This window comes from Choloepus didactylus, chromosome 18 (assembly GCF_015220235.1).
Source record: "Choloepus didactylus isolate mChoDid1 chromosome 18, mChoDid1.pri, whole genome shotgun sequence".
Taxonomy (NCBI): domain Eukaryota; kingdom Metazoa; phylum Chordata; class Mammalia; order Pilosa; family Megalonychidae; genus Choloepus; species Choloepus didactylus.
In genome coordinates this window covers 58794566-58809317 of record NC_051324.1, presented here as the reverse complement: position 1 = coordinate 58809317, position 14752 = coordinate 58794566, and the positions used below count along the sequence as shown (strand labels likewise).

Below are 14752 nucleotides of genomic sequence, written 5' to 3'. Positions count from 1 at the left end.
AGTGAGAGAGTTTGTGAACAAGATACCTGCTCTACAGGAAATACTAAACGGATCACTACAGACAGATAGGAAAAGACAGGAGTGAGAGGTTTGGAACACAGTTTTGGATGATGGTAGCACAGCAATGTAAGTACACTGAAAAAAGATGACTATGAATGTGGTTGAAAGAGGAAGATTAGGAACATGTGGGACACCAGATGGAAAGAGGAAAGATAAAGACTGGGACTGTATAGCTCAGCAAAACCTAGAGTGCTCAACAAATGTACAAATATGTTTTTTTCATGAGGGAGAACAAATGAATGTCAACCTGGCAAGGTGTTAAAAATAGGGAGGTATTGGGGGAAAATACATTCAGTGCAAACTAGAGACCATAATTAACAGAAACATTGTATTATGCCTCCTTTAATGTAACAAAGGCAACATACCAAAGCTAAATGCATATAAGAGGGGAACATAAGGGAGAGGTATAGGACTCTTGGCATTGTAATGTAGTCTGACTCTTTATTCTACTTTAGTTTAATGCTGTCTTTCCTTTTGCTGCTTCCTAGCTGCCATGTTTGCTTTTTTCTTTTTCTTTCTTGTTTCTTTCTTTCTTTTTTTTTTTTTTTTTTTTGTCTCTCTACCTTCTTTGACTCTTCCTCCTGCTCTGTGGAAGAAATGTAGATGTCCTTATATAGATAATGGTGAGGGTGGTGAATATATAAATATGTGACTACACAGGGAACTATGGATTGTCTACTTATGACAGAATGTATGGTGTGTGAACAAAACTGTCTTAAAAAATGGGTTGATGAAGAAACCTTTAGGGCACTATACTAAGTGAAATAAGTCAGACACATAAGGGCAAATATTGCAGGGTCTCACTGATATGAACTAATTATAATATGTAAATTCATAGACATGAAATATAAGTTACCAGGATATAGAACAAGGCTAAAGAATGGGCAGCAGTTTGCTTATTATGCGCAGAATTTTCAACTAGGTTGAAGTTAAATGTTTGGAAATGAACAGAGGTGATGGTAGCATGTTGTGAGAATAACTAACAGTGCTGAATGTTGCATGAATGGGGTGGAGAGGGGAAGCTCAGAGTCACGTATATCACCAGATGGAAAGTTGGAGGTTAAAATATGGGAATGTATAAAACAGTGATCCTTGTGGTGGGTAATGCCCATGATTAACTATACAAATATTAGAAATCTCTTTCATGAACCAGAACAAATATATGACACTATAACTAGAAGTTAATAATATAGAGGCATATATGGAAAAAATATATCTACTGCAATCTGTATACTGCAGTTAGTAGTATTTTAACATTCTTTCATCAAAAGTAACACATGTTCTATATCAATACTATGAATGAACAATGGAGTGGGGGTGCTTAGGGGTATGTTAGGATTTGAGTTTCCTTTTTTTTTTGTCTATTTTCTGGAATAATGAAAATGTTCTAAAAATTAAAAAAAAAGTTAATTGTGATGAATGCACAGCTGTATAATGGTACTGGGGGCAATTGATTGTACACTTTGGATCTTTGGATAGCTGTGTGGTATGTGAACAATCTCAGTAAAAATATTGTTATACATATATAAGGGACTATAAGGATTTTGATCAATTTTTGGTGTTGTTTTTCAGTGTTTACTTTTTTGCCTTTAACTTCAGTTACTTTTCCCTTTATATCCATATATTTTTAGTGGTTACAATTAGTTGACATTATATAGTTGACATTATATAACATATATAATTATGTTTATCATATATTTCCCTGGATATGTAATTTATTTTATATAAATATATTACTCATTATAACTTGATATCTAAAGATACTGAGGAAAATGTGTTTCTCCTTTAGAGATGGGAAAAGTGAATTTTAAAGAATTCATTGATACTCTGATGAGCAACACGGAACGCTTCTCTGAAAAATTATGTATGTATGAACATAATGTCTTGTGCTTTTTGGGAACCAAACTGTTTGACAGATTTTAGAAGAGTCTAAGATACAAAAAGAGCAGTTTTCCTACAAGTCATAAGGCAGATTATGTATGCCTTACTGCTATGTTTGGTATTAATCTTCTCCATTACTGACCCTTGATTTTAAGAACAACTTCCATATGCAAGAAAATTAAAAGCTATCATCATCTTACATTTCATTGCTATACTTACTGTAGAGAGCTGGAACCATGTGTGTGAGATTCAGTTTTGGGGATATTTAAATTATTTTCCCACTCTGGGAAAGTGTTGCCATCTAGTGGGTATAGCTGAGTTCCAATATGCAGGATTTCTGGTTTTAGCTATTTGCATTTCTTTCCATCTTAAACTATTCAGTAATATTTTTTGAGTCCTAACTACATACCTGGCTTTATGTTAAGCTGCAGTTGTGATAAGATGAAAGAGGCTGTCTTTGTCACTAAGAAGCTCACTGTAGAGAAATGTGAGATAATATATGTATATTTTAAATGGAATAAAGGTCTGATACTCTATTGAGTGAAATTAATACTTTAAAAATTGAGGCTGAAAGTAACAATTGTGTTATTCTGTGCTTATTGGACAATACTTGATTTTAAGTAACAGTTATTTTTACATTAATTTGTTTCCTGTACAAGATTAGACAATAGATATATCAGATGAAGAGATTATTTTGTATTGTCAAAGTCGCTTATGTTTTTTTTTAGGAATTTCAATTTCATTAAGGTAAAAAATTTATTAGCACAGAATTGTACAGTATATTATTCATACTTGTAGTTATATTTCCTTTTTCTTTATTAATATTGTTTATTTATGTGTACTTTTCCTTTTTTTCTTGATCTGACTGCTCAGGGGTATATCTTATTTATTGGTTCTTTTGTCTTATTGGGACCTTTCATCCATTTAATCTCCTCCTTTCTCCTTATTCATTAGTCTCCTCCTGTTTTTATTTTTTCTCTTTATCCAGTTTAAATTCTCTGATTTATCTCTCCCTCTCCCTAATACCTTAAACTCTGTCCTTTCCTATATGGAAAAACTATCAACTCTGAATATACTCAATTATCTTCCTTATTCTTGTGGCTGAGAGCATTTCTGGAGAAAATCACACAAACAGATTAGACATGGTATCACCATAAAATCTTGCTCATCAGTGTCTACAAGTCCTCAACATTACCCAGGAATTATGCAATTTTCCCTTTTTTCCCACTGAGTTCATTCTCCTACTCTGAAACAACTATTTAAAATCTTCTCTATTCTCCTCAAACTTCCAATCCTACTCCATCCTTTACTCCTCTCACATTTAGCAGATAACTGTACCTTTATAGAGAAAAGAGAAGCCACTAGATAGAAACCACCACAACTTTAAAAAAAATACTAAGTTTCCAAACATATTTAAATCTTTCTCACTTTCTCCTCTTCTGAGATAATGGAAGAGTACTACATTTCCTACAATATGCCAGTTCTTCCCTTCTATCTTCTGGATTATATTTATTCCGTTTTTCTCAGGAACCCTATATTATTGATTGTGCCTTCTTTCCTCTATCATCAATCTTCTCTCTTAATGGGATCCTTTCTATTATCTTGTAAATATGCACAATTCAGTTATATCTTAAAAATAGAAAAAAAAATCTTATTCCATATCCTCATCTATTGCCCTCTCAACTTTCTTTCTCACCTAAACTTTCCCAAAGTGTTGTCTATATTTACTATTTCCATTTCATCACATCCCATTCCAGTCTTGCTTCTGCCTTTATCCTCTACTGAAATTTCTCCGTGTTACTAAATGGAATGTTTTCTCTCCCACCTTCTTTGATTTCTCAGGACTTCTAGACACAGTTAACCATTATTCCTTCCTGAAACTCTTTCCTTGGTCTTTCAAACTTAGCTTGGCGTAGTGTCTTCATTCTGCTCGAAAGTATTTACTTAGTAATAGATTATGTAGCTCTTACCTCCAGAACTCAGAAAAAAAATTCTGATCTAATCATTAGCATCTTTTACTAACTTCTCTGTCTCTCTCTTATACACGCCCCCACACACAGACACCCCTATTTTAGTTCTGCCTTTCACTTTTCTAAATTGACATTTTTTTCCTGCTTATTTTCAGAATAAACAGGTACTGGGTGAAAAACATTTTCCCAGCCTACTTATATCAAATAGCATTCAATTGGTAAAATTTTTGAAGTTGTTTTTCAGTAATGTTTTTTTATGAGCAAGTTAATGTTTTAAGAGTGTATGCACAAAAATGTCAATTGCATATGGAAGTTGGGCTTATTATAGTGGTTTTGAAATGGTATGGTAGATATCTTTTCATTTCTAGTATTCATAGTTAAGCAGACAGTTGAATTTTTGCTCTGGTTGGACTTGTCCATACTTTTACAAGTTGTGTTTGTCTTTTTCCTTTCTCTGTCTCTATTCGTCCAATCCTTTAAGTACAATGACTTACTCTAGACATTTTATAGAATATGGGGACAATAAAGAACATTTCTGGCTTTTGAGGAGTTTAGACTTTAGAAGGGGGGATGAGAAGTAAAACCAAAACTTAAGGTACAAAGAAACATTCAAATGAAGTGCTCCATGAATTGAGAAAAGGGAGAAGTTGGTTTTGGAGGAGGATTCAAGGAAAACTTTATGGAGAAAGCAGCATTTCAGAAATAAAATAAATGTGTGTAGAGTGTAGATTTTGGACATGTGAAGAATTAATGAGGGTATCAAGTTGATGAACTCTATGAGAAAAGACACATGGTGAATAAGTTCAGGCTTATGTGTAGCTTGCATGTAAACTGGAAAGAAGATAAGGTTGGATCATAGGAGTTTAAGTATTAGATTTAAAGAGTTTATTTGTTACTTGGTTGATAGGAAACCATTAAAATTAATGAGTAGGGAGTGAAATTATTTGAGTTATATCAGTACATAGGATGCATAAAATGGAGGAAGAGTCTGGGATTCCTTACTAACAACTACTAACTACTTTGGACAAGTCATTTAACCTGTCTGGATATAAGTAATCCTTGTCTGCATATTTATGACTTTGAATTAGATAATATTTAAGATTCTTGTTGAATCTAGAATTTTACTTAATCATTCACCATCCAAAAAATAATAATTGAGCACCTACTGTGTGCTGGGTAGGCACTGAGCTAAGCCCAGGGGATACAGCAAAATACATGGTTCTAGCCCTCATAGGGCTGTAACAGACCAGGTCAGAGGTTGTGAGAGCTTGAATTAGGAAGTGTCAGTTAAGATACATGAAGATGTTAGAATCAACAGAATTTTGAATGCTGGAAGAAGACAAAAGTTGTCAAAGATAACTGAAGTTTCAGAAAGGGCAAGTCACTGGGGGATGCTAGTTTGAAGAAGCAGGATGCTGATTTTCATTTTGGGATATGTTGAATTTGGGGTTCTAGTAAGCTGTGCTCTTTGAGATATTTTGTATGTAATTGGAAATGTAGGACTAGAGTCCACTAGAAGTCAGGACTGGATAGAAATTTAAAAATTATTTAAAGAGATGATAGTTGAAGATAATCAGGTAATAAACCTCATTCCTTCCACTAAATCTACTGACAGATCTGCATTTGTACTAATAAATGTCACCTTCCCTCATATTGCAATGGAAGACTTTGTCCCCGCTTCTTTCTAAGGCAATTCTTTAAATTTGTGCTCTGGATCTTTTTTGCTCTTGCAACTCTTGCAACTATCCCCTCTCACTCTGTGTAGTGATTTGAAGCTGTTAGGTACCCCAGAAAAGGCCATGTTCTTTTAATCCATTCCTGTGGGCACAGACCTGTCATAGGTGGGGTCTTTGGGTTAGGTTATTTCAATTGAGATGTGACCCATCTGTGCTGGTTTGAATCTATTATGTACCCCAGAAAAGCCATGTTCTTTTAATCTAATCGTGTGGGGGCCAGACCTATTGTGGGTTGGACCTTTTGATTAGGTTGTTTCCATTGAGATGTGACCCACCCAAGTTAAGGTGGGTCTCAGTCCTTTACTAGAGTCTTTTAAGAGAGTACAGTGAGAAAGAGAGCTCAGAGAAGCTAAGATATGTAACCCAGAGTTTGCCCCTGGGAGAATCAGGCAAGGACCCACAGAAGTTGACAGAAGCCCAGACATTTTGGAGAAAGCCACTGAAACCAGAAGCTAAGCCTAGGAGGAAGGTTCAGCAGAGCCAGCCATGTGCCTTCCCATGTGACAGAGGAACCCTAGATGCCATTGGCGTTTGCTCAGAGAAGGTATCTACCTCTTGATGCTTTAATTTGGACATTTTCATGGCCTTAGAACTATATGTTTGCAACCTAATGAATCCCCATTGAAAAAGCCAAACCATTTCTGGTATATTGCATTCTGGCAGCTTAGCAAACCAAAACAGGTTTTGGTACCAGAAGAGTTGGGCACTGTGATTTGCAAATAACAAAAAAGCTGGAATGGCTTTATAAATGAATAAGGGGAAGATTCTGGAAGAATTATGAGGAGCTTGATAGAAAAGGCCTAGTTGCTTTGATGAGACTGTTGGTAGATACATGGACCCTCAAGGTATTTCCAATGAGGCTTTAGACAGAAATGATGAATGTGTCATTGCAAACGGGAAGAAAGGCAATCTTTGTTTTAAAGTGGCAGAAAATTTGGCAAAATTGAGTCCTGCCTTCCAAGATGGAAGGCGGAATTTGAAAGTGACAAGCTTGGATACTTGGCTGAAGACATGTCCAAATTAAATGTGGAAAGTGCAGCCTGGCTTCTCTTTGCAGCTTATTGTAAAATGCGACAGGAAAGGAATAAGCAGAGAACTGAACTTGTGGGTACAAAGAAACCAGAAATTGATGGTTTGGAAAATTTTGGGCTTCTAGAAATTGAGCCCCCAGATAATAGTGCTCCATGTGAGGATTTAACAGAATGTAGAATCAGTCAGACATTTCAGTGTGTCAGGATTGGAAATGCAGCTATCCACAAAGGATTTGTGGAAAGTCCTATTGTCTGATGGTTGGGATCCCTGTGTGCTGCATGAAAAAAAACCAACACTTTTTTTGTGAGATCTGTATGAATGGAACCACTCCAGCCTCAGCTAAAAGAGACAGCAGAGGGACAGATTGAGGGAAAAATGACTTGAAAGACAGAACCATGGAAGCCACAATCTGGAGCCAAGACACCTTGGGCCAGGAGAGCTGACCCATCCATGTATGTGTAAAGGGTGAGTTTGCCCCAGAGTTTGCAGAGGGCTAGCCTTCTGCCCTGTTGTTCAGGAACATTGTTACCACCCTAGGGATTTCAGATGCCTGGGGGATTGAGGAGAGCGTGGCTACCCCATTGTCCAGGAAAAGTGCTGTTGCCCCGGGCTTCAGAGAGGATGGAGCACATTCCTCAGGGATTGGGCAGAGTCTGGCTGCCACCCCATTTTTCTGAGGGATTTGAGCCTGTGTCCCGGAGATGGCAGAGAGTCCAGCTGCCACCCCAATGCTTGAAGAGGGTGGAATGGAAAACATGGCTGTGTGTTGGAGCACTCACCCCAGTGTCTTGAGAGAGCACAGAGGAAAAGCCCCCAGAGAAGCTGAGAGACAAGGACACACCCACAAGTCAGAAGCTGAAAGCCATGAAAACTGGCAGCCTTTCTTCAGAGAAGGTATCCTTCTATTGATGTCTTAATTTGAAATTTTCATGGCCTTAGAATTATAGCTTATAAGCTAATAAAACCCCATTGTTAAAAGCCAGTCCATTTCTGGTATATTGCATTTTGGCAGCTTTAGCAAACTGAAACACTCCACCAGCATTGATTTGTTGCTCTCTACTGTATTATAATAATATTGAATTAATTAATTCATTTACTAAGTACTATTGAGCACTTGCTATATGCTCAGTACTGTTCAAAGAATTAGAATCAGGATTTCAAAATATTCAAAAGAATTGTTTATAGTGTATTTCTACTTTTTTATTTTTCATTTTATTTCTTCCTCTTATTTTGTTTTCTATTTCTCGCTTTTCTATTTCTTGTTTAATTGTATTGTCTGGAACCTCTAGTACAACTGTGAATAGAAATGGTGGTAAAGTCATCTCTCATTATTAACTTGGAGGGAAATGTCATGACATGTACTTGTTTAATAAATATTCTATTCCAAGGTTAAGAAGGGTCACTTCTATTTCTGGTTTCCTAAGATTTGTTTTATTATTTTTTAAAATCAAGAATGGATAATGAATTTTATCAAATGTCTTTTCTGTATTTTTTTAGATGATAATATAGTTGTTTCCCTCTATTCTCTTCATGTTTGAATGGCCTTAATAGATTTTTTGATACAAGCCATCTTTGCATTTTTAGGATAAATTCTGTTTATGATGTTTGGGAATATTTTATTTATTATCTTTATGATCTTTGCATATTTAACCCCTAATTTTCATTTTTCTTATTCATTTCTGGTTTTGGTATCACAGTTATGTTAGCTTCATAAAATAAGTTGGGAGGTTGTCTGTATAAAATAGGGGCTTATAAAATTTGCATTCAGGGCTTGCTTTATTTTTATAAAATAAAAATTTATTTTTATATTTTTGACTATTGATTCAGTTTCTTTAATGGTTACATGTCACTTCAGGTTTTATATTTCTTCTTGAGTCAGTTTTGGTAATTTATATTTTCTAGAAAATTATACATTTCTTTTATAATTTTTGGCATAAACTTATTCATTTTTTATAATTAAAAAATCTTCTCTATAGTTATATTCCCTAATGTGGTTTATGTAACCTCCTGTATTCTTGACAGAGGTTTGTCTGTTTCATTAGTCTTATTAAAAAGCCATTTCATTAATCTGTTACTATCTTAACGTTTAATTCTTCTTTCTTTGGGTTTTCTGCCATTCTTTTTTCTAACTTATTGAGTTGGCTGCTTATCATTAATTTTCAGGGTTTTTTTTCTAATATAGGCATCTTATGTTATAACATTCCCTTTAATATTGCCTTTGCCAAAGCCCACATGTTTCAATATACAGTGTTTCTGATGCTGTTTAGTTCTAAATATTTCATCATTTCCACCATTATTTTTTTTAAGATGTATATTTAGTTTTCAAACATAGGTCGATTTTTTAATGCATTTTATTGTGAATTTTAACATGTATATGTAACAGTGATAATTTTCAAAGTATGATTTCACAAGTAGTTAGCAAATTACAAAGAATATCATGGATCCAGTTCCACAACTTCAGCTATTTCCATTATTGTAAAATATAGCATGCATACAAAAAGGTGTTAACTTTTGATGTACAGCTCAACAAGCAGTTATATAGGTAATTTCAAAAATTGTTATGGGTTACAGTCCCATAGTTTCAGTTCTTTCCTTATTATGCCATATAGGGTATATACAGAAATGTGAAGACTTTCAAAGCACAATTCAACGAAGATCTATAGAGCAAATTTCAAAGGATGTTATAGGTTACAGTTCCACCATGTCATTTACCTCTTTCCAGCTATTCCAACACCCCAGCATCTAAAAATATACGTATATAGATTTCTGTAAAATTTCATTGTACATAGACCTTTGTTAAATCTTATTTTGTTTGTTGCTACTCCTTCCTCTCAATCTCTTTCTCCATCTTCAGGGGTGTCTAGACAGTGAGCACCCTAACTTGTTCATATTGAAAGGGTATGTGTTGACAGTATGGAAGGGGGTGCATCTGATTTTTGTTCTTAAAGAGACTGTTGCCTCTGGGTTTAGGACTGTCTGGCATAGGAACACTCTGGTGGATTTAAGTTTCTGAGAGATAAAACTTAGTGAGTGAATCTTTTAAAGAATCTCAGGTAGAGACCTAGGTATTTGGGGACTACTTTTGGTAAGGGCATGGCATATTGTGGCCATTGGGATGTCTAGCTGTAGCTTGCCTAAGAGAAACCTCCAGGATAGCTTCTTGACTCTAGGTGGGATCTCTCAGCCACTATGACCTCAGCGTGTTACCTTTATTTTTTTTTCCTTTCCCCCTTTTGGTCAAGTAGGCATTTTAAATCCCTTGCTGTCAGGGCCTGGCTCATTCCTGGGTGTCATGTCCCATGTTGCCAGGGGGATTCATTCCCCTGGGAGTTACATCCCTCGTGATGGGGAGATTAATGAATTTATTCTCTGAGTTGGGCTTAGAGAGAGAAAAGCCACATCTGAGCAACAAAAGAGGTTCCCTGGAGGTGCCTTTTAGGTATAATTATAGGAGGGCTCAGCCTCCCATTTACAACCCTAAGTTTCACAAGAGCAAGCCTCGAGTTCCTAATTTCACTTAATATATATTCTATCCTAAGATAAATGGTCAGTTTGAAGAGAGTGTGTTCAGAATTTTAAATGTATATACATATAAGATCAAACTTATTTTTTGGGTTGCTCAAACCTGTATTCTTACTAAATTTTTGATTGCTTTATCTTTTTGTTTAATTAAAGAGTGTTGCTAAATTATTGGGACTCCATCAATTTCTCCCTGTAATTATGTGAATATTTCCTTTATATTCTTAAAGAATACTATTAGATGGTTTAAGTTGTTGTGGAATTGATCCTTTAATCATTATCCAGTTATTCTCTTTACCCCTAAAATGTTTTTGTCTCAAAGTCTATTCAGTCTTAATATTAATATTATTGTAGAAGTTTTATTTTACTTAGTATTTTCCTGGTATATCTTTTCAAATTTCTTTACTTTCAAACTTTCTCTTTCATTATGTTTTAGGTTTCCCGCCTATAAATAGCATATAGCTGGATTTAAAGAAAACACACCTAAGATACTTTTTTTTTTAAAAAAAAAACAGACTAGTTAAATTCATTTACATTTATTGTAATTGCTGATGTTTATTTGGATTTATTTCTACAATCTTATTTGTGTTCTCTTTAATATACTTTTTCTTGCAGTGTGTTTAAGACATCTATATCCATTTTGAGGGCATTAAGTTATTTCCCAGTATTTTCTTCTACTAATTTTGAAGTTTTTATTTTCATATTTGTCTTTCATTCACCTGACATTGATTTGTATATAAGCAGTGAGTAAGGATCCAATTTAATTTTTTTCAGGATAATTAACCATGTCAGATTTTTGTTAATTCTTGGTTTAGGAGTTTATGCGTTATCTGGAATTTTTAATTTAGGACTAGACTGACTCTCGCATTTGGTGGTCTTGGGATTTAGATGGTCATTGGAGATTTTTTTCCCATGCAGAACTTAGAAAGAGTACTAGCTTTCTTCCTGAATCCTTAAAAAGGTGACCAAAGTGATTATAGTCCTTATTTTCACATGAGATGGACTTTCCAGGATCTGGCCTTTTGTAGGCATCTCAATTACAGTTCTAGAAAATTATTATTAACTTTTATTGAGTGCTTACTAAGTGACAGCACTGTTCTAAATACTTTATATTTATTAACTAATTTAATAATTATATCAACTCTATAATGCTTATTTTATAATGATTAAACCAGGGCACAGAGGTTCAAAAATCCTGCCTAAGGTCATACTGCTAGTATGATGAAATTAAGATTTGAATTCAGGTTGAGCTCATGCTTTTAACATCTAAATTTTATCATCTGGTTTCTGTGACATCAGCTCAGGCATATAACACAGTTAATATTTCTTCCTAATTTCTGGCATCTGGAGATTTTTCTTCCTTTTGAACTTAGCTCCCAGGTATTCATGCCTAAAACTTAGGAGCCATTCTTGATCCCTTTTCTCATGGCCCTAGGTGCCCTGCTCCCACTCACTTCATCCAATCCATTACCAAATATTATTTTTATTGACATTTTTAATTTAGTATATTTTGAGTTGGAAGTTGATGGGGAATCTTAGGCTACTATATTACCAGTTCTCTTTTTAAAAAACACTCATTTAAGTTTTTGTCTTTGCTGCTCCATACTAGCTTTGTACAAAAAAATAAATCTCATCTTCATAAATCCATTGGTCAGTTTTCTGTTTTCATCTTGTTCCACCTCTAGCAGCTTTTAATATGGTTTTTTTTTCTTGAAAATTTCTCTTTACTTGTTTTCTGTGACAGTATTGTCTCTTAATTTTCCTCTTATCTTATTTGTCTTTCTTTTTCAGTCTTATTTGCTGGATTCTTTTCTAGCTGACTTTCAAATATTACCATATCCCAGACACTATTCTCAGTCTCATTCTCTAACTAAGACTCTTCCTGAGTGATCTTATTGCTTTAAATAATATGTATATTCTTTTGGCTTCCAGTTTATCTAGAACTTAATGTGTCCAAAAGATAACTCTTGTAGTTCTCCAACAAACCTATTCCTTTCCAAATCTTTCTTATTTCAGTTATTGATACCATTATCCACCCAGTTGCTTAGACCTTAAATCTAGGAGCTTTCCTAACTTCATGGCCCAAGACTCCTCAGCCTTCCATTCAATTCATCACTAAATATTCTCAGCTTCATTCTCAAAATACGTCCTTCATTTTTCACTTTTCACTGTCTCCATCACTATCACCCTTGTTTAACCACTGTTAGTATATCTCTGAAATACACAGTAGCTTCCTGTCTGATCTTCCAGAGTCCATTCTCAATACAAGAATGATCTTTATACATTTATAAAAACATAATTTCATGCCTCCACTTAAAACCCTCCAAATATTTTCTACTGAAATTTTAATAAAAATCCAAAGTTTTTTCTGTGTTGTGCAGTGGTAGATTAAAGAAGAAGCAAGAGTCAGGAAAGAATTCTGAGGGGGTGGGGGGATACAGAGTAAAAGCTATTTAATTCATGGTTGTATCAATTGGATGTGTTTGTGAATTAAGACTTTCTCATATACATAGTTTAATGCAAATTATTCTTTATAATGATTACTCAGGGATTACTCAGGGATGGGAATACTGTAAATTTTTGAAATATTTCAGAATCCTTAAAGTAACATTAAATTTTGGGTTGAATATTTTATTCTGTTCTAATATTTGAAAATTGGAAATTGGATTATACTATCTATATTTGTAATTCTTATTTACCAGAAAACCTCAGTTCATGACTATTCTACATGTTTACTGTATTAACTTCTTGGATAAGCATGTTATAAAACTTATGTTTTATCCACCTTCTAGTATTGCCTGGTGCAATTGAAAACCTCAACAATCTCAGCAAAGCGAAGATGAATGTTTCTGATCTGTGGAACGTTCTGTCTAGTTTGAATAGTAATTTAAAAAAAGATGAATTTGTAATTGCACTGCAACTAGCAACAGTTGATGGTGGGTATTCCAAATATTAAAATTAAGGAGATATACAAGAATATGCTTTATCGTCTGTCAACTTTTATTTGTCTTTGCATCTTGTATTTGGGTGAGATAGTGTTATAACATGGTTGAAATGCCAATATTTACACTTAGGAAATATAAAGTTCACATTGTTTGTCCTGTGGAAAAAGTATTAATATCTAATTTTTTGTTACTCTAAATTGATCAAATATGTATTGAGTACCTTCAAGTTTTATATCATGTTACTGGAAAATGACACATCCCAGTAAACACAGAGGGGATGATTAGGAAATATTAAGAGATCTATTTAAGTTTTATAACAACACTACTTGGGATATCCATACTGTTTTGTTGAAATAGACTTTTGTTTAATTTGCTAGAGAAACACATCTGCTACCACTTCTACTTGGTTAACAAGTAAAAAATGAATCAAATGAGGCAAAACAAAATAACATAAGCAAAGTTCACAAAAATATTGTAAAACAAAGACCAGAGTCTGAAAATCTAAAAAACACAAACATTGTTCACTGCTGACATTCTATATGCAGTAGAGAGAGTAAATAGGCCACAGGTGGACCTTCCAATTCCCTCATGTTCTTAGCACCTTGAAGTTGCAAATGTACTTTTATACTTCTTTATGTGGGATGTTTATGCAGAACTAGCTTAGTAACATGAGCAAGCTGTCATGGGTCTTTTTCAAAGAACTGTCTTTCTCTGTGAGCATTACACTTACCCCCTTTTTCTCCTTTAAGCTCCTGAAAATGATGGTGTGCTGTTTAAGGTTGGTAGTTTTGAACTTTAAGTGTATTGATTGTTTTGTTTATTGGGATGTTTGAGGTGGAAGGGTTGATGAAAACAAGGATATTTCCTACTTGATAATAGGGATTTATTTTCTCTTTGTTCCTCTGTGGCAAAATTTCAAGTTCTTTTGCTAGAGTGAATGGAAGTTGTAGGCAACATGTACCAGAAATATATTACACAGCATATATTTTAATCAGCAAAGTTTTATTTTATGAGCTATAAAAATAACTCCACTATCTATAAAAGTACTTGTGATGATAAAAACACATATACTGTGAGAGGACTGTGGGAAGATGGCAGAGTAGGAAGCTCCAGGAATCAATTCCTCCACCAGAATGACTAGTATACAGTCAGGAACTGTCTGAATCAACTATTTCAAAACTCTGGAGTCCAGGAGAACACTGTACAGCATCCAGGGAAGAGCAGAAGGAAGAGGATTGTAAATTATGGCAAATACCAGTAAATTGCTCTCTTCATGTGGTGGTTGCTGGTGCTCATATGCCCATACTCCACTCTCACAGCAGGCTGTAGTGGGCTCTGGCCCATGGTGTAGCCTGAAGGTGCCAGAAAGGGACAAAAAATCCACTTCACTGAGATCTGGGGTGGCCACAGCCTGATCGCTGATCACAACTTTTGATTAGTGACTTTGGATCACTAGGGGCCTGTCTCTGTAGGTGGCTGTTGTTCCAGCCTGCCCAGAGCAAAGGCAGTGGAACAGAATTAAAGATGGTACACTTCCTCAGAGCTGTGGAGGACAGTTGAATGGCTGCATTTTCTGGGGAAGTCAAGAAAGTGCAGCTTTGGGGAGCTG

The 14752-nt window shown here is 34.9% G+C and overlaps 1 protein-coding gene across 1 annotated transcript in view; it reads left to right on the top strand.

The window, feature by feature from the left end:
- EFCAB13 (EF-hand calcium binding domain 13) overlaps positions 1–14752 on the top strand; it is a 257910-nt gene that overhangs the window by 137457 nt on the left and 105701 nt on the right. The window contains exons 12-13 of the mRNA XM_037810242.1: positions 1850–1924; positions 12991–13134. Of these exons, the coding sequence (XP_037666170.1) occupies positions 1850–1924; positions 12991–13134 (219 nt within the window). The remainder of the gene's footprint in view (positions 1–1849; positions 1925–12990; positions 13135–14752) is intronic.